Here is a 20,923-nt window from a genome sequence, read left to right on the forward strand (position 1 = left end):
TGCACCAATGCCTTAGCCTTTCCCTATGCAATACTTTAGATTACATCTTGTTCTTATTGTTTCAAAGGCATGGCCAAAGGTTTGCCTTCTGGACTCTGGAGGCCAGAAGCTTGCTCGAGGGAACCCTTCAGCCAGTGTTCAGAGTGCCACGACAGAGTGCCAGAATGGATATCTCCCAGGAGAAGGTGGTCAACAGCAGACCAACAGCAGATTGAAGAATCCAGTGTGGAAATTGTGCCCAATAAATGTATTCTGCACTGAAATGCCTCTCGGTCAAATTGCATGTTTATCTTTTGCAGCCTGGTGCATAAACACACTAACAGTTGTTTTTCAGTAATCTAGCACCTCTTCAAAGACACATTTGATTTGATTTATTTTGAACGTGTAATACAATAAAAAAATATATATAATAAATGTATGTCTACATACAATATACATTTACAATTATAAATAGATGATATCATTATTACTACAATATATATATATTTACGTTGTATGTCAAATTTGATAAGACAAATATAAAAGACTATCTTTTTACATCTGACATACAAAATACATTTGATATTAACAACAAATTGTTGTTGTACATTTTTTATTAAATAAACAATAATAAATATAATAATAATAATAAAAACATATTTTCATGCTTGTAAATGTCTACTTTTGCGATTTTCATGCATTTTTAGATGGTTAATAACAAGCATTACAATGTCTACTTTTGCGGTCATCCAATCCGCTAGGTGGCGATGTTGCAAAACCACTAGGGTCCTGGGAGTGCGGTCCTGAGAGTGCTGTCCTGAGAGTGCAGCCTCCGACGCTGCAGCTTCATACTATAGAGTGGCGAAGTCACGCCCACTTACTTCCGGGTAATGGGACCTTATTTCGGAAAAATTATGCATTGAAGTCAATGGGGAGAGAAAACTTATCTTTCGATCCCGTTTGAATTGTGCCATGAATTACACATATGATGTTTGTCAATCTTAAAAAATAATTTCCATGTCAAAAAAGTCACAGTTTGTCGTAAAACTGTTGAAATATAAGATTATGAAAAATACGTAACTAGAAAGACTACAAATCCCAGAGTCGCGTAAGTGATGTCACAATTGTTTTCCTCCACTAAGATCTAAGATCAGCGCCATATAGATATAATCTATCTATACGGCGCTGGCTAAGATAAGATAACTTTAACAAGATGCCTGTGTGCTTAGTACCAGGTTGTTATTATACCAGCAATGGCAGTGGCGAGCCGTGAGCTTTATACCTAGGCCCTCTGACCCCCACCCCTTCCCTCGAAAAAAAAAAAAAAAATAGTTATTACGTCACAGCGTATACTTCAGCGGAATATCAAAACAACGGCCCAGGGTGCAAAACGCATCAATGACAGCGACCCTCTACCACACAAAACAACACCTGTGAACCCAATTTGTGTTCTTTGACATTGAAAATGATATTGCATTGTGTTTGTTACTTTCGTTGCAGTTGTATGTCTTAAGTGTAATTTGGCATGCTTTTATTTTGAAGGCGAGTTCACGCTGTTGACAGGAAGTTGTTGTTGCTATGGAAACAAGAAAAATTTCACAGCGGGCGGAACTTGTCATCTAGTCCGCGATAATAAAACCCACCCATTTAGAGGGAAGATATGATTGGTCAATTGTACTGTCATTTGACATTACTCTCTCGTTCAGTTACTATAGCGGGCCCTCTGTGAATCGCAGAGAGGGCCAGGTGAGCTTCTTTCATGTAACCCACATTCAAACAGAGACTGAACAGGCAGATTCGAAGGATTTATTTATTTGGAAATGTTATTTTATTAAATCAAGTTTTTTTTCGGTAAAACTAATGAAAAATATAACAAAAATAATATTAAAAAAATATATATTTTTTTTAATGTTTTTAAATATTATTTTTTGGAATATCTTAGGCCCTCACAGAGGGCCTAGAGGGCCCTGACGGCTCGCCACTGAGCAATGGGTCTTGCTCATTCTTTCGCTTCCCGTCTGATGAAAGGACCAGGAGTACTCTGGATCAAGCTAGCTAGTAGCTAGCACGTTAGTTAGCATTACAGCCTTGTCATTTTTATTAGCCTTAACATGAAGTAACATTAAGTAACCCACAATGTTAAACAGTAAGAGTAGTAGTCATATTTCGTGAACCCTTTGAAGAGTACTGTCACCGGTGTGATCATTCTATAATACACAATTTAAGCCCGGGGGAGAAATGCTAACGCTAACGCTAGCGATCTTCTCTACTTCATGCTATCTGCACAAATGGTTGACATTAAACATTAAAACGACCAGGCAGTTCAGAGAGAATCAAAGGAAGGCAGGCAGGCAGCTTTGCATGACATTCTTCAGGACGTGTTTCATTGTGGTGATAGTGAGGGTAGTCAATCGTTGTGTTGACAAGACAGTGGTGACGGCCATCTTGGTGACGTGTGTTGTTGACCAGAGATGTAGTTCATTGAGCGTTTCACACAAACAAATGTGTTACTTCACAGTTTTACGACACATTTTTTTTTTTTTTGACTTGCAAAATTATCTTTTAAATTGACAAACAACATATGTGTAATTCGTGGCACAATTCAAACGGGATCGAAAGATAATCTTTCTCTCTCCATTGACTTCAATACATAATTTTTCCGAAATAAGGTCCCATGGAGGTCCACCGGAAGGGGAGGGACTTCGCCACTCTATAGGCTCTGTGCACAAGATGGCGTCTATCAACTTCCGGCGGGTGGGTGTGGGGCGAGTACTTCCGGTTTGAGTACAGAGTTTTTACAGCTTGACAGTTTGACAGTTTGACAGTTTGTTATGACACACCAAGAGCAAGAATGAGCGGATTTCGGGGTAAAGAAAAGCGATTGGCCTTCCAGCGGGTAAGAAAGTCGGCACTACATTGCTGTGTGCCACTGTGTACGAATTCGGCCCGTTATAATTGGGAGATAAGTTTCCATGCATTTCCCATTGATGCTGAGGTAAAGGCTCAGTGGCTGATCAAGGTCCGTAGGGACAATTTCAGCCCCACAAAAAATACCCGTGTGTGCAGTAGGCATTTTCGACCAGGAGACTTATTGGTCACAGCTGGAGGACTGCACAGAGTACAGAAAGGAGCTACACCGGTTCTCTTTTCATGGAATAATTACGAGCTACCTACACCAAGGCGAAATGTTTGGGAGCGTCGGCCGAGGGCAGAGAGCCCCACCCCGGACTTGACAGCTGAGTACGAGGTGGAAACAGTTGCGCTGCCTGATCATGAGTACTGTTTAAATCCAGCGACGGCAGTGATGGCAAATGAGGTGGCCGACGAGAACGAAGCCTTGAAAAGTCAGATTAGGGAGCTCCAACACCAGCTGGAAGTGTTACAACTGCGATCTCGTTTCGGGATACAACGCCTGGCAGGGTCGGACGAGGACATTCGTTTCTACACCAGGTTTGTTTATAAGGCTATCAGGATGTTGTTATGGCCACTAGTTTGAAAAATACCTTTCATTTGGGGAAGCTAATTTAAGAAACAAAACAATGTCTAACATGAACAATATTACATTCTTAGATTTGCCACATACAAGCATTTCCTTGCCTTTTGGAAATTGGTGGAGCCAGCAGCCAACACCAAGATGGTGCGGATCACCAACGCCAAGGCATCCTCTGCCAGCAGCTCGGATTCCTCTCAACCAACAACAACGGTATGCAGCATACAAGCATGGATGTATATTAATAATTATGCACGCTGCGCACTATACCACCGTTTAACAAGTGCATCACATCACTCACACAACACACACACATGCCACACACACATGCCACACACACACACATGCCACACACACGGAAAATGTGTTACAACTGTACCCGGTCTCCCTATAACAGTATCTACAGTATGCCTAACACTTATTTGTTTTCACAGAAACTTCCACCCATAGATGAGCTGCTGCTGTTCCTCATGCACCTGTCAGTGGGCCTACATCTGAGGGATCTAGCAGAACGGTTTGGCATTCACCGCACCACAGTCAGCAGAATTATTTCCACCTGGACACACTTCCTATACCAACTGCTTGGAAGCCAACGTCTGTGGATCCCACGCGAAGTTGTCAGAGCTCACCTTCCACCAGAGTTTTCAGCTTTCCCTGACACACAAGTGGTGCTTGACTGCACTGAAGTATTCTGCCAGACTCCATCATCTCTCCTGCTGCAGAGTGAGGTGTTTTCAACATACAAGTCGCATGCTACATTCAAGGCCATGATCGGCATGGCACCACATGGTGCCATTACATTTGTGTCTGGCCTGTATGCAGGATCTATGAGTGACCGGGAGATTTTCAAGCTGTCTGGCATCGTGAGCCTGCTCACACCAGACATGGCAATAATGGTCGACAAAGGGTTCCTTGTGGACAATCTGGTTGAGTGCAAAGTTTACCGGCCTGCCTTTCTGTAAAAAAAACCCCAAATGAGCAGGGAGGATGTCAGGCAGACTCAATCCATTGCACGTCTGAGGGTCCATGTGGAGAGGTGCATCAGAAGGGTCAAAGAGAACAAACTCTTTGACAAAGCCATACCACTGTCTGTGTGTGGAAGCATTGAGGAGCTTTTCAATGTGGCTTGCTTCCTGGTCAACTACCAGAACGGACCACTGGTGAAAGCATGGGCAAGCCTGGGCAGCAATGATTAAAAGATTTCTTGCTCCCAAACCAATTGTGTATTTCATTGTGGTCATTACAAAAAGCAGTCATACCATACTATGTTTAGGTACTAATGAATTATAACCTCAAAACAAATGCACACAAAAATAACATAGGACAATACATAATATAATAAATCCACAATATGATAACATTTTACAGATTCATTTAATACACTTTTACAAAACATAGGTTGATGTTATATCGGGGGGAAAAAAATACATATTTAAACATTTCAATTAGTCTCTGCATATTTAAGTAATGCTAGTTTATGTAACAGATGAACAGATCAATGCAAGATAAGTTAGTTAGCATCCACAACTTTTGTTAATGAATAACGTCATATGACATTAAATGTCTGCCAATAAACACCCCTTTCTTCCTCACATAGGTCCTTTGACTAAAGGATCTTTTTGACTTATAGAACACACTTGGTTCTGGTTTTAGCAATTGAAAGAACTATATACAGGAAAATATTCATGTTAGATCAGTAATGTAGTGTGATGTAGTGTGGTACACTAATGTAGTGTAGTGCAGGGGTTCCCAACCTTTATTGTGCCAAGGACCGGTAGATACATTAAAAAAAAATCGCGGACCGGTTGTCAATTTTAACTGATTTTAATATTTACTCACCACCAGCAGGTAGCAACAGAGGCTAATTGTATGTAACAGCCTGAACAAATACTAGAACAATATGCATCCAAAACATATTAACAAAGTTTAAAAAAGAACCGGTGTTGTTTTTTGGTTTTTCGGAAAACCAAAAAACCGACGTTATTCAGTTTTTAAACCAAAACGGGAAAACAGATAAATCAACGTTTTGGTTTTGTTTGTATGATTTACGGATAATCCAGTGAATGCTGGGAAAACGAGGAGAAGGCGCATTATGAAGGAGATGTCCGGTCGCCAGGGTGTGTGTGTGTGTGTGTGTGTGTGTGTGTGTGTGTGTGTGTGTGTGTGTGTGTGTGTGTGTGTGTGTGTGTGTGTGTGTGACACTGGCATTTGTTTTCAGAAGATATTATGATAGTGTCGTTCGTTCCGGTGCACTCCCGACAGCATTTAGCACTACATCGAGATTAAGATTAAACTAATTTATTTTGGGAACAGCCGCATATATGCCGGTGTCGGACAGACACAAACACACCGAACACACAGAGCTGAGCTGAGCAGAGCACATACACACACACATCATGCGCCTTGGTGACTGACTGGACATCTCCTTCATAAAACTAATAAAAGGGGGAGTAATCGGGCAGTTCAATGTGTGTAGAGATGTGTGTAGAGGTCAAGCCCCCAGGAAGTGCGCCGGACTCTGATGAAAATATTCGTGCTGGCCAAACGGCGGTACTACACTTCCTTTTGGTTGCCAGGCCCGGAAACACTTTTTCCCATTGACTTACATGGGGAAAGAGTGGTCTGTAAATCGTTGGATAATTTTTTTTAAACTAAATAAACTACCCAGTATGAACACTTGTATAGCCCTTATTAAAAACATTCGTTCCTCAAGTTGTAAAATGTGCTAATAACGTTATTCTGAGAGTTATTTCCCTCTGCATTATGAACGCGCATCTAACCCACGGGACCGCGCCGCCCGGCACGTTCATGTTACGTGTTCAGCACTACATGCGTTTATCTTTACCCATGGATGCACAATAAGAACGGACCCATATCGCCTTACTGCCAGCCCACAGAGCTGTAATAATGGATATATTGCACATGTTTGCTGTAATTCATCATTTGTAAAATATTATACTACATGGGCTGTATGATTAAATCTTGTACCGTAAATGTTGTATTAAATAAAGTTAATATTACCGACGTAGATTAACGTCCCTGTAGCTTCTTATTGCACTAAGAAGCTTATTGCACTGTGTATATATATATATATATACACAGCAATAATTCTTTCCTGCTAAATGAAGCTCTGTTGCTTGGATATCACTAGATCCTGTTACAGCGTAATATAAAAGTACATAACGATTGATGTGTAAATTAGCATAATTACTAGCTAACCGCTAGCTGCTAACTGCCGCCTCGTTAATATCAAATCTATCATAACAAACATTACCATGCTGTCATGAACGTGCGGTGCTGTTACGTGTACGCAAATTGACGTGCTTGATGTGAACGAGCATTTTGGGGGGCATGGTTAAAGTTGCGCATGCGCTATGAGCGCACATACGGGTACTTCTCAGGCATGCCGGGTAATCTGTGACGTTTCGCTCTCTCAAAAGTTGGGCCATTTTATCATCATGCGCGAATGAGCAACTCTCATAGGAATTAATGAGGCCCCGCCTCCCACGCTGTATCCAGTTCTTATTATACATCCATGGTAGAGGTGTGTGTGGTTAACACGTAGCAGCCTGCAGTCACTCTTAAGCTGTTCTGATTAAGTTAAACACAGCGAAGGCGGTGCGTAAAAAGGCACAGCTCTTTACCGACAGTGGCGACTGGTCATTAGGGGCAGGTGGGGCACAGCCCCACCTAGTGTCATCAGAAAGTATTACACATAATGATTACAAAAAATGCAAAGAGATGCAAAAAAAGAAATAAAAAAATATATAAAATATATTTTAAGGTCATGTTTAATCATCTGATTCGTCTGTACATTGCTGTTTTAGTCTGTGTTCTAATTAGTGTCTACAGTGCCGTTTTGAGCCATGTGGGACAAAACCTGACCATGCCCCACCCTCTCACTGTCAAAGTGAACGGTGACTGTAAAAACTATACTGCGCATGCTCAGAGTATTTTTCAATGTAATGTGTGTGGCAAAAAAAAAAAGTCCTTAGGGGCACAGAGCTGCCATCCCCACCATACGTCATCTCACATCATTCAGAGCTGATTGGCTGTAAGTACGTGTACCGCGAAAAGTGTGCTGTGTGAAGAGGAGATGAGAGAGCTGCAGTGACGCGTCCTAAAACCAGGAAGTAAGCTGCAAAAAAGCAATGAGGTTTCTCCATAGGATTTTAGAAAATAGCTCGAAATAAGATCTGTGGGAAACGTACCGGCTGAACAAAAATGCACGTTTTGTTCAGCCGGATAACATCCACATGTCTACCCTACTTTTATAATTTTTTTATCATAAATCTATCGATTAGATTTATGATAGACGTTTGAAACTACAAGAAGATAAGGAGGACTTTTACAAAAAAGTTATAGAAATTTTTGTCCAGAAGGATAGGCAAATGGACTTCATCTTCAAGTCAAGGTAAGACCGCAATTTTATTGAAAATGGGATCTTACTAAGAGAGAACAATTCAATATTTAAATGATAAAATTAAATTTTTTGGGTATCCTTTTGTTGAACTGTCTGTTTAAAATTAATCGAAGCATCAGACAAAAAAAGCTTTTGAAAATAATATTATATTTTGGTTTAGGTCAAAATATAATATTTGTAAACCTGAAGAGTCAGTGCCAGTGCCTCACCAGCCATGAACCTCACTGCACGTCACTGCAGAAGCTAGACATCTAAGTTTTTTGTGCCCCACCACTTTTGTACATATAAAAACGCCACTGTTTACCGAGTATACGTCCCGCTGCCTCCTGATGCTGCAGCCATTTCATGAAGGAGGGTTTCCTTCTATAAAACAGCTGCGGGCAGCAGATCGTGAGAGTCTCGGACATTAATTCATAGATCAAGGCAGACTGGTTTACTCTCCTGTTTTGCCAATCCGGTGCTTAAACAAATAGCTTTACACCCCTGGCCGACATGTCCTTAAAATGAAGTCAGAGTTTGAAATATATCTCAAATAATGTATGCACCACCATTTCCCCACATAAACATAACAGTCTGCAATCAAACGGTTGTCTCCTGTGCGCTCCTCTTCCTACTTGGCGCACCGGTAACATTCTTGTGCGCACAAGAGGCTGAGACCTTAGGCTGAGTCGCCGAATCCCTCGGAACATCATAAAAGCCATTTTCAACCGTTTTCTGGTGAAAGATTAACTAGCTACTGGATGAAATAATATGACCGGTGGCATAGGTGCGAAAATTAAACACTTTTTGAAAAAAATATTTTATATATTTATAATTCTGCAAATATTACGATAAACTCACAGCTATTTCGCGGCCCGGCAGTAACACCTCCGCGGCCCGGTACCGGTCCGCGGACCGGGGGTTGGGAACCCCTGGTGTAGTGCATATCAGTCCATGTAAAAATAAAAATAAAAATAATCTCCCTTCTCCCTAATGGTTGTAGCCACCTCGCAGTCTCTGCAGATACGCTGTATAAGGATATCCTCCTCTGCAAAAACTACGAAATCGCACCACTCCATCCCTGGGAGTAGGAGCTGGCCTTGCACCTGCCAATAGTAGCTATGAGACTGCTTCAGTTTTAATGTGCCACTTTGCATTTTTAAGTAGCTACAGTCCACATAACTTTTTGCATTTGGGCATTTTATTTCAACAAGTCCAAAAGGTGGGCTCTCAGTTGGGTCAAACACCAGACCGTCAGGAGATGACCCTAACCAGGGGGCATCTGGGTGAATGACAAACCCACACGGCCAATAATTGGTGTTTTTAATCCGGCAGTAATCCTGGATGGCAACCGGTTCCAGTGCCAGTCCCCTCTTCATTGACGCCGTTTGCGCCACTCCCTTCCGAATCCGTTGTGCCAAGTTTTCAGCCGAACTCTGACCTCGAACATGGCATACTTCCCTGAAACGGGAAGAAGTTATTCTTGGCCTCCTAACACGGTGCCATTCCACACTGTCGCTCTGCTCCCTTGTGGCCACCTCGATTTTCCTTGCCATGAGCAATGTTGTCGCAAGTAGATGGAGGTGCTGTTGGTGACTGCACACAAACTCACAGGTGGTAGGCTCCAGCCTATAGCCATCCACAGGTAGAGGTGGTGGTGGAGGGGCATCTGGGTGACGCACTATAACCCGGCTAAGGGGTAGTGGATGCTGGTATGAGATAGGGCTACCTTCCTGAACTTTTCCAAAGGTGGAGCTAACCAGTGGCACGTCCACACTTATAGCCATGGTGGTGATCAGAGGTGCGATGTCTGCTGAGATCCTTGTATACCTCGCTGACTTTGAGGACATCTGGGTCTGGCAGCTCCCCCCGCACGGCCTTGTAACGTGTACTCCTTTGAACATGTTTGTATAATAATTAGGACTTTAAGAACATGATCCTGTTGTCACCGGGACTTGACTTCCTTTAGAAAATATTGTCGTCGAACAGCTGTTTTCAGTGTTCAGGGAAGAAATAAATGCTTGATTGTCCCATACAGGTCTTCTAGTTTTTCCTCAAGTTTCTGTCAAGATGTAGCCTTTCTCTTCCTCTCTTATGGGGCTTTGGACCACAAAGTCCTCACCTCCTTTTGCAAAGGCTACTTGTTTAGGTGTGAATGAGCAGGTCAGTAAGCCCATCACAGATCTAATCAATCTGCCAGGCATGATTAAGCAATTCAAATGCAAGATCTGGTGAATACAGGCAGGATATTCAAAGAGTAGATTGAGAAAAACAAGAATATGCTAAATTGTTTTGAGCCATGGATAGAACCAGTATATGTAAAAGCCTAGAACTGTCATGATTTTAGTTTTGTGTGTTTAGTAATGGGTTTATTTTGAAATCCTGTTCTCCCTGTGTCTGGTCTTCCTGTGTTTGCCCTCCTGTGTCTGATTGTGCCTCATTTGTGTTCACCCGTTGCCCTTGTCTGATCTTCTTCTTTCATGTCCTCCTTGCACCTCTGTTTGTTCCTGTCAGTTTTTGTCTAGATGCTACCAGTTTTTGGATTTATTCTTGTTTCTTCATGGTCAACAGTTTTTTTGTTAAATAAAGCTCACTTTTTGTTTAAAACCCGCTTCTACTCATCCTGCATTTGGGTCCTGATTTTCCCCAACCTTGACAAGAACCTGAAACCACATTTCACAACTTAAATAAAAAACACAAAGCTGCACATATGCGTGTGGAAAGTAAGACACAGTTAAGGTTTGTTAACACAAAGTGAGCATTTTATGAGTTCAATGACTCATAACTTTAGAAGAAGCCTAAATAATAATACAAATAATTTGGATTTATATAGCGCATTTCAAGAAACCCAAGGAGGATTTTTGTCCCCCCACGGCAAAAAGGAAAAACAAATATGAAGATAAAAAACTGAAATAAACAAAAGCTGGTCACAAAAATCTTAGTGTTTATTTGGTGGGACTATTTGGCTAGTTAAGCATTTGTTACAAACAAACAAACAGCATTTCTCAATTCACTCAAAGTTCTTGGATGCTTTTAGGCTGAGAGCTATCTTAAGTTCTTCACCACCATCTCAACGGCACAAAATAAACCTATTTAAATCAACCTACACTGTGCTTACTGTATGCAAACAAAATAGTCCTTTTATTTCTAGAGAAGTAGGCCTACAATGGGCAGCAATGAATGATCAACTGATCAAGGACCTGTGTGTACTTTTTAGCAAGTTAGCAAGCAGAAGCACAACGCTTGAATCCAGAATTTTCTTTTAATTATTAAAGGTGGGGTAGGTAAGTTTGAGAAACCGGCTCGAGATACACTTTTTGTTATATTCCATGGAATGCTCTTAACCGGCTCAGTATCTCAATCAGGTTTCTCAAACTTACCTACCCCACCCAAGTATTTATTTTCAAGGTAAAAAATGGTGACAAAAATATAAGATTGGTAAATAAATGCACTTGATTGTACATTGAAGATAAACATGAGGTATCAGCTGTATGAAGAGGCAGTTCTAAAAATGTTATAGTAACATAACATTATTTCTAAACTAGAGAATGCAATTCCTGAAGAAATTGCTAGTGGGAATGCTTTAAGCTGAAAAGCTGACGCTAAACTGCTGTGCTGAAATGTAAAGTGAAGAATTTAAATTGAAATTATACATGAACACTGGGGGCTTGAATGTGTGATGAGAGAAGAAAAGAAAGTAAAAAGGCTTGGAAAAGCAGCAGAATATTTGAACTGCAAACTTTTGAACTAACTTGATGGCGAATGATCTGTCGCCATGCCAACAGCATTTGATGACATCCCATAATACGCTTAGATGCGTTGATGGCTGCATCGTTACCAAACCTGTGAAGTTTTGGTCCGTTTGGAGCATTTTCACTGAAGTTATGAGAAAACCGCCACCGTTTTATGGCGAGGGATGCGTTTCCATGGAAACGGCATATGGTAAGAAGATGTCAGATTTGACGAAATTTCAAAGCGTGAAGCATGTCAAGGAACTTGAGCATCTGAAGTGTACTTTTTGTGTACTTTCGGATTAATAATGTGGCCTTTTTGGCAGATTAACTAAAAGGTGTGCGGCTGCTGTGGTGGGGAAAGGTGAGGCTGAACTTACAATGGGTTTTAATGGAGACATGTTGAACGTTTTTGTCACTTCATGCCCTCAAGAGGCATTTTCTTTAATTATTTTGCTTAATTTTTTTTATCTTTCAAGCTACGAGATGTTTTCCTACGTTTGTCATGAAAAATTATGTCTCAGGAATGTAGGGTTTGGAAATTATGGCAGGTTTAAAAGAAAATATGAAGGCAAAATTAAATCTGTCCTCCACTCTAGCTGTGACATCACACACTCTAAAATCTGAAGAAGGCCTCTTTACCAAGGTCTGAACAATGTTTAATATCTCTAAAAGTAAGAATCAGATTTAAAAGTTGTGTTACACGAATAATGTCAGAAAGATGTGTAACATTCATTATGAAGGAGCAGTTAGCAGTTGAAGGAGCAGTTAGCAGTTGAATTTGCATGAAGATTGTTGAAGTCTGAAGAGTTTCTCCATTGACTTCCATGTTAAAAATGGGATGTATTATGGGATGTATCTCTGGAATTATGAAAGTTATGAATGATAAAAGTAATAGCTATTGATTCCCGACCGAGCTGAACGTTTTGATGTTTGAACGGAGTTTCTGCGATGTTCAATGTGGGAGGAGAAATGGCGCAAAATAACCCGGCGGAATAATAAAGAATTTTGTGCGTAGCATAACAGATAGTTGGAATGCTGTGTCAGCATTCCCACTAAAATACAATTTCAGACAACTTCATGAGAATAGGACAAATGCTAGCTGATTAATAACAGTTAAACACAATTCATTTTTACAAGCAGTTATAATGCAGTGCCCTAGCTCCATTACTCATTGGCGTCTAACGGCACACAGCTCATGAGGTGACGGGCTGAGGGTGAAGCCCACAGCTGGAGTGAGATCCAGTTCATCCTCTGTAACTCCAGGTGGAGGAGTGTAACGAAAGCGCTGGAGGAGGAAGGTGAAGAAGAGGAACAGCTCCATCTTGGCCAGACTCTCCCCCAGACACACCCTGCGACCTTTGAGAGAAAAATTGATTTGCATGTAGTTAAACTGGATCGCATCTTTAGAATGGTAATATATTTAAATACAAAGTTTGTACCTGCAGAAAATGGCATGAAGGCATCTCTCCTGAAAAAGTTACCCTCCTTATCCAGGAAGTGGGAAGGGTTGAAAGTGTGTGGTGTTTCCCATTCACTCTCATCATACAGGACAGAAGTAAGAAGAGGAAGCACAGTAGTCCCCTGTAGGAAAAAGCGGAGAGCAAGGTGTATCATAACAAGTATGGAGAGAATGAGAATCTCCGGCATATTTTGTTGTGGCTAAGTATTGAAACACCTTAACACCTGACCTCTTTGATGAAGTATCCTTGGAAGGTGACATCTCGGCTGGTTTTATGAGGAATGGCCATGGGGAGAATGTTGGCCAGTCTCTGTATCTCATGGATGACAGCATCAGTGTACGGCAGGTTCTTCCGGTCTTCGACCCCTGCCTGACGGCTTCCTATCACTCTGCTCATCTCCTCCTGGACCTGGTCTGAACACACAAAATCAATAACTGTTAAAAATATGTATATTCATAAGTTATTTGTATCTTGACTAAGAGTTCACATCCCTGCCAATGGCTTTGCGAAGCTGTACTTTTGGGGGTAAAATGCTAAAGTCAGTATGCTAACCTGTTCAAAATGACGATGATATCAGATGTATCGTTTACCATGTTTACCATAATGGTTTATAATCACTAAACGCAAAGTGCAGCTGAGGCTGATGGGAATGTAATTTGCGTTACATTTCCTCTGCCTTCGAAATCTACAGAAGAAAATGTTTCTGTAATATAGTTTAAGTAAGACTGGTATTCCCTGAAATTAGCTTGAAAATAAAGCCTGCATAAAAACACAATCTGTAAAAAATAGAAAAAAAGGTAAAAGCAAAAAAAAGGTTTCAAAAGGGTAGTGACTTAAGAGGGAGGACTAAAACTACTGTACTCTTGTTATCTCCCGAAGGTTACTTACTTAGCTTTATTTCAATGCCTGCTACTTTCCCTTTAAGTGGTTTCCAGCATATATGGTTTATCGTAATATATATATATATTTGAACTTATATAAAAACAACCACATTTTAATCTATCGAAACTTGATTTATTTGATGGGCATCCACAGGTGCAAATATAAATGCACGCCTACAAGCCTCATCTTTCTTTTACCTTGTACATGCGGATATTTAGCCATAAGCAGCAAACCCCATCTCAGTGTAGTTGCTGTAGTGTCGGTACCAGCAGAAAACAGGTTGGTTATTGTAAATATCAAATTCTTCTCGTTGTAGTGAGTGTCCTTCACACAAGAGTCCTGAGAGAAAGAGCACCCACATATTGTTATAAAATACAATGTTCTCTTTGTTTGATGCATATGCAGTGAGGTTGTCTTACTTCTTCTTTCTCCTTCCGAATCAGAAAACGGTCGACAAGCCCTCTGCAGACGCTAGGGTTCAGAGTCTCTTTCAGATTCTTGACTAAAGCCTTGACATCTCTTATGGTCATCTCAACATTTCGTAAAATCAGCTGACGGTTATTTATCCAACTGACCAGCCTGGGAAACATGTTGTAGAGCTGTGAAAACAAAGATTAATGAAGAAAATGCACACCCAACATATATACTGTACAGTGTATTCAATGTTAAGACACACCTGATCAGTAATTTGATACAGTAAAATAAACGTTTCCCATCTCCATACTTTAGTTTCAATCATTCTTTTATTGTTTTGTCAGTTAAATGTTACCCTAAAGCAACTATTTAAGCTGATACTAGAATGATGCTCCACCAGCACCTTTAAAGAGATAATGGATGTTTACCCAAACATACAACAACACACACATTTCTTACACCAACCAGCCCAAATCTGTATAAAAGACCTGAAGACAGTACTAAACCTTCCATTGGACTTTCTGCTAAAAGCTTATGGTGTTGACCATTTGCAAAAATATTGAACAAAAGCTTTCATGTTGTCCCTAAATCATGTATTTTTCAACCGAAGCAGTATGAGGCCTACCTGGATTTGTGCAGATCCAACAATGCATATGGACTGGTTGGCTCTTCTGACCATTTCCTTGAATCTGGGGTCATTGTATTCGAATCTGCTGCCATACACGATAGAGGAGATGATATTGGATGCTGCATAATTCAACAGGCGCGCTGTATCAAATGGTTTCCCTGTAAAATGGCATTGAGAATACTGATATTATTAGGATTTCAGAAGAAAACAAAGAGGGCAGCCTTTTAATATTAAAATGAACCTCACCATGATTTACCTTTGCTACAACAAAACTGTAAAACATGGGTGATGAATAAAAAAATGCTTTTTACTCCATACCTTTGTGATCTTCAAACATTTGGGTCAGATGGTGGCATTCCTCTAGGATTTTTTGCTCCGCTATTCTTTTGCCCATGCCAAAGTCTCTCAGGGTGCTGAGGGCAAAACGTCTCAGCTCTTTCCATGATTCTCCATTTGCAAACAGGATTCCTTTTAAACATGACATGCATGTTAAATATAATCTGTAGTAGTCATGTCTGTATTATTCAACACAATATTCAAGTGTAATTTGACTCACACAAATAAATGGTAGGTATTATCACTACAATGTTTTTTCTATTTGAAAGATACTGTATATTAAAGATTATGAAAAGGTAAATCCTACCGTGACCTTCATTCATGTCATAAAAAATAGGGGAGATTTCTCTTTCTCCAAACGCTTCTGCATTGCTGACCAGAGCATCCTTTACTGACTTGTATCCAGCCAGCACCACCACTTTATTGGTTCCAAAGTATACCGTAAACACAGACCCATATGTCTTTGAAAGCTGTTAAAAGATGTAAAAAATTAGAGATGGCGTAAGTAAACATTTTTTTGCATGACCTGCAATTGAATCACTACAACTGTAGCGGCCAAAATCATATAGAAATAAAACTGATAATTAACTTAAAGTGGACCTATCATGCTATATTTAAATGATATATTGTAGGGCCATACCTATATAAGGTATATTTATACGTTTCTGTTTTCAAAATACCAAACAGATCATGATTTTAAGCCATGCCTCATTTCGCTCTATTTGCTGTTCTCCAGCACTGTTTTTGCACGGGGCTGATTCTGTGAGCTGCAGCTGACCACGCCCCCCTACAGGAGAGGGGAGCGCGCTCTGAACAGCTGCTGGGCTGTCAGAAGAGGGGGAGAAAAATAGATCTCTGTCTTCCGTGTTTTATTATAGCCTATTATTATATAGAGTCGTTATTCATTTGTTTTAAAGGGCCCATGTCATGGCCATTTCCACTGATCATAATTACATTGTTGAGGTATACTAAAATAGATTTATACTGTGCAATTTTCCAAACTCACATTGGTTTCGCATACAGCATCTCTGTCAAGCATGTGTATTCAGCAGTATTCACTTTCTCCACTAAACGACTCGTTGGAGCTCTTGCCCCCCCCTCCCTGTGAGCCTAGTGTGCTCCGATTGGTCAGCTCGGCCACTCGTTCTGATTAGTCAACCACCAGAGAGGCTGCGCCCATGTCAGTGCTTTTCCCGGCTGCTCTCAGCGTAACATCAGTCTTATCATGGCGTCGGTACAGCGGTATATTTTATATACATATATATTTTTAACTGTTGTTATAGAAGAGTGTGACGGCCTCAGGGCCTTTGTCTTACGGTGGGGTGGAGCTGAAGAGGGTAATCAGCGCGATCACGGACACCTCCGTAGCCGGTGCTATTAATCCCAGCGGCCCGGAGTCTCTCTCCAAAGCGGCTGCAGAAGGACGAACTGAGCGACCCTCTCCCCTCGACCACCTGTCTCTGCATTTACTACAATAAATGTGCCGTGGTTTTGTAAACTCGTGTATGTCTCCTTGTCTTTCCGTTGTGGCCTACGAGCTACTCTCATAACAAAGAGTAAGTTATTTTTACCCGTTATAAACTACTACTGTTTGATGAGAAATCAAATCATGGTTTGCTATATATGAATTCAGGGAAGAAAGGATAGGCCTACTAAGTATTTCCATTAAACTTTATTTTTAGAAATGTACAAAATGAACATAAATATACATATATACACACGGTATATCATTCATTCCTCCTCCTCGCATCTTGCCTGCGCACAGTCGGTGCGGTGCCTTTTAGCACCCTCAGTAGTAGTAGAATCCCTTCCCCGTCATGGATTGTCCGCCAGGATCTGGCTGGACGAAATCAAATGCAAATCATAAAATATTAGAGAAACTTAGTTGTTTTAGATTCGTTAGTAGTAGTTGTGTAATGAACAGCTTGCCTGCTAATATGCTAACCTAGCTTTGTTTACCTTGGTAGCTAACACGATATGAACGTTAGCTTGGAGGAAAGGCAACTATAATGCAGTGTAATAAAACTACTATGAACAAAAGCTAGTGGTTCATATTAGGCTAGCAATAACGTGTTTATAATTGCAATCGTATACGGGTATTCTGCTACGTTCGGTCATACAATGTAACTTGCATGAATACATTGTTTTGCGCTAGCATACAGCTAGCCTCGTTAGCTACATGCAGTATATGTACGGTCACAATGTACGGTAAATCACAGTACAGTATACTGTATGAGTATTCCGTGTGTGTGACTGCAGACATTCTCCTGCCATGACAAACATGTAAGGCCATCTGCTGACATTGTAGTTGATATATTTAAACGCTAGCAACGTAGCATCACAAAAATGTTTTTCTGACCGAAACTAGCTCTAGCTCCGTGTGTTAGATCGCTACGCCAGCTATAATGTAATTACGTTTCGCGACTGACCGGCAAATCACCCGGAGTATACTGTCAATAGGTATTTTGTGTGTGAATGCAGACATTCTCCTGCCATGACAAACATGTAAGGCCATCTGCTGACATTGTAGTTGATATATTTAAACGCTAGCAACGTAGCATCACAAAAATGTTTTTCTGACCGAAACTAGCTCTAGCTCCGTGTGTTAGATCGCTACGCCAGCTATAATGTAATTACGTTTCGCGACTGACCGGCAAATCACCCGGAGTATACTGTCAATAGGTATTTTGTGTGTGAATGCAGACATTCTCCTGCTATGAGATACATGTATGCAAGGCCATCTGCTGATATTAGAGTTGATATATGGAAACTCTAGCAACTTAGTTAGCACTGTGTCAATGGCTTAGCAGTCCAACACAGTTTACACATTTAAACAGTCTTGTTTGATAAATACACAAATAACAATGCAAACTTACAGGTTGTATACCCAGATCTTCCCCTGCTCCAAACGGTCCAAACAAGCTGTGCATATCCGGCCTCAAACTGGGCAATGTTTTGGAAGCTTTCGTCTGTGAAATGCCGGTTCTTCGAACCTCTGGAGGAGGAACACGACGCTGCTGGTGTGGCCATAGCTCTTCGGGATTGGTCCATTTCGTTCCGGGTACCGCATGACATCAGGCGGTACCCGGAAGAATCAAATGGGCAGTGACGTATCTCCAACGAGGCGTTTTGGGGAGGTATTTTCTGTGTTAGAGTTTTACTCGCTACAGGGTGTACTTTGAGGGTTTTGACTCTGCACACCGTTTACATGCATAAAAACCTTCATAACACACAAGGGGACGGGTAATAACCGGAAAAGCATGACATGGGAGCTTTAAAGCTCAATAAATAACAAAGAAGACCTTTGACCGGCACTTTTCTAATTTTGTCCGGAAGATTTAAACTTTAACGGACATCTTGACCGGCGAAAGAAACTGAAACTCTGCCGCACGGTCCCCTTGTTCCTTGGAAGAGGCGGAGAGGTGGGTGTTTATCATCTGCTGGTGGACTAACCGGAGAGAATTACAGTGCTTGCCTCGACGGGGAGGGATTGCATTGAATTAAAGCAGCAGAAGGAGCAAACGCTTGCCTCGGGGAGGAAGAAAAAAAGCCACAGCGGAGAATAAACAGAAGGGTAACCATGGTAACCATGCACGGGAAGTCTTCTTCGTTGCTTTTGTGGCAGACTACAGCGCCACTTACAGGCCTGGCATATGTACTACAGCGTCTCCAGCGCTTTTGAGCGGTAATGGCCGGCCGTGGCCCAACCCCACATTCCCCTGATAGGTGGAGAGTTGGCCCAATAGCCGTAGCGCCACTTTCCTGACGTCAGTAAAGTGTTCAAATGTGGATCAGTTTTTATCAGATCCGTTGCAGCCCCTTTTTTAGAGATTTGGGTATGGAGGAAAATAGAGAGGGTTGTGTTTTCTGACACGTGCATTCCCTGGAACACCGGGGACACATATTCATGTATAAAAGACGTACAAAAGTGCATTTTGCATGATAGGTCCCCTTTAAAATAACACTGCCGCTGAGGCACTAGTTAGCGGAACTTACGGAGGGCAATGATCCAGGTCTAGACAAGAGTATCCGTTTGTGCATTTTATTATGATCCAATATCATTCAACAGGTTTCCTATGGTTTGTTCCTTAAGCCTTTCCTATGGCTTTCCTTTCTTGTGGCTGGAAAACCCTGGTAAAAAAACCGTTTGCCTACTAGTGCTCTGGCTCCCACCACCACCTGTCTCCAATATATACAATTACACCAGGTGCTCTAATCACCCAGTGCCCAAACATGCCTTCAAAATAAAAGCATAGAAACTACTTTAACTTACGACAATAACTAGGAATAGGCTACATTTACAATAAACACTATAAACAGCAAGAACATAAATGTTTAAGTATTACATAATATAAAGAGATATATAGCTCCAACAACAACAACTGTATCAAAATGGATTTGCTTTAGGATAGCTCACCTCATAGAGGGTTTTGTAGGGTCTCTTGAGATCAAGCTGCAACAGGTTACCAAGCAGGGGAAGAGGCCTCGGTCCTGGGGGCCCCTTCCCTATTTCCTTGGTGATTAAACTACTGGATACAAGATAGAGGATGAGCAGGAGAGCCACCAACCCCAACAAAGTGGTGGGATTAGAGAAAAAGATGAGAACAAAATCGTGCCAAAGAGACATTTGTTCTGCTGTTGACAGTGCTTAGCCCTGCAGATAACACCGTGGTGTTCACGCTCCTCATGCAAGCACAAATAATATGGAATGTTGTTGACTGAGCTTTAGGTAAAGGAGCATTATGGGCTGGTCCCCGCCCACGAGGACGGTGTTTGTGACACAGATCCAATCCTGGCAGTCAAAGCAGAAGGACTTTAACCCTCCTGTTACATTCAGGGTCAAATTGACCCGTTGGAAAGTTTGAAAATCTACGAAAACACACACACACACACACACACACACACACACACACACACACACACACACACACACACACACACACACACCACACACACACACACACACACCACACACACACACACACACACACACACACACACACCACACACACACACACACACACTTAATTGCTGTTATATAAAATACTTTCAATACAAATCCTTATGATTCATTTGGCTTGATTCTAAGTGAACGGGTCAATTTGACCCTGAACAGAAGAGGTGTCTCGTCTCTATGTATCAACATCAACCAATTGGAAAACAAGTTGGAACATTTTAAAAGTAATTTTAAAAATGTTATGTTATGCAAAACTAATGTATTTTATATCAAGGTTTTTCCAATGTAAAAAAGAAAATAGAAAAATGTGTTTGAATGTATATGTTTTGTGAAAAACAAGTGACTTATTCTAATGGAACCATGATCTGTGAGAGGTGAATAACACAATTGCACTAAATATTGATTTCATTGATAGTAATAAAAGGTACAAACTATGTACAAAAAAATATCTGGATTTTGGGGCTTCTGACCATTTTTGGATAATTAAACATGCACTGGGTCAAATTGACCCACGAATATTATTGCTGTTACAAAAAACGAATATAACAGGAGGGTTTGGAGATTAATGTTTTGGAGGCTGAAGACTTAAGGAGCGGTTTGACTGGTCTGTAAAAAGTCATATAAACATAGGTCTGTTTACC

The 20,923-nt window shown here is 41.1% G+C and overlaps 2 protein-coding genes across 2 annotated transcripts; one reads left to right on the forward strand and one right to left on the reverse strand.

The window, feature by feature from the left end:
- Positions 1–3,283: 3,283 nt before the first annotated feature.
- LOC117493347 lies at positions 3,284–5,201 on the forward strand. The gene is made up of 3 exons (XM_034143857.1): positions 3,284–3,429; positions 3,550–3,682; positions 3,904–5,201. Exons 1-3 carry the CDS (start codon positions 3,284–3,286, stop codon positions 4,429–4,431), a joined length of 807 nt encoding a protein of 268 aa, XP_033999748.1. The 3' UTR covers positions 4,432–5,201.
- Positions 5,202–10,793: 5,592 nt separating this feature from the next.
- On the reverse strand, positions 10,794–20,147 carry LOC117492768 (cytochrome P450 2K1-like). The gene is made up of 10 exons (XM_034143157.1): positions 19,743–20,147; positions 15,633–15,795; positions 15,308–15,457; positions 14,987–15,147; positions 14,367–14,546; positions 14,145–14,286; positions 13,294–13,478; positions 13,045–13,186; positions 12,663–12,961; positions 10,794–11,412 (listed from the first exon to the last, which is right to left on the reverse strand). Exons 1-9 carry the CDS (start codon positions 19,950–19,952, stop codon positions 12,774–12,776), a joined length of 1,521 nt encoding a protein of 506 aa, XP_033999048.1. The 5' UTR covers positions 19,953–20,147; the 3' UTR covers positions 10,794–11,412; positions 12,663–12,773.
- Between the last annotated feature and the right edge of the window lie 776 nt (positions 20,148–20,923).

Source organism: Trematomus bernacchii, unplaced genomic scaffold (genome assembly GCF_902827165.1).
Source record: "Trematomus bernacchii unplaced genomic scaffold, fTreBer1.1, whole genome shotgun sequence".
NCBI classification, from domain to species: domain Eukaryota; kingdom Metazoa; phylum Chordata; class Actinopteri; order Perciformes; family Nototheniidae; genus Trematomus; species Trematomus bernacchii.

Coding starts and splice junctions, on each gene's coding strand:
- LOC117493347 (XM_034143857.1), top strand. CDS start 3,284: ATGGCAAATGAGGTGGCCGACGAGAACGAAGCCTTGAAAAGTCAGATT. Junction 3,430..3,549: donor GACATTCGTTTCTACACCAG/GTTTGTTTATAA, acceptor TTACATTCTTAG/ATTTGCCACATACAAGCATT. Junction 3,683..3,903: donor CCTCTCAACCAACAACAACG/GTATGCAGCATA, acceptor TTGTTTTCACAG/AAACTTCCACCCATAGATGA.
- LOC117492768 (XM_034143157.1), bottom strand. CDS start 19,952: ATGTCTCTTTGGCACGATTTTGTTCTCATCTTTTTCTCTAATCCCACC. Junction 13,479..14,144: donor TAAATATCCGCATGTACAAG/GTAAAAGAAAGA, acceptor TTGTGTGTTCAG/ACCAGGTCCAGGAGGAGATG. Junction 13,187..13,293: donor AAGGATACTTCATCAAAGAG/GTCAGGTGTTAA, acceptor TTTTTCCTACAG/GGGACTACTGTGCTTCCTCT.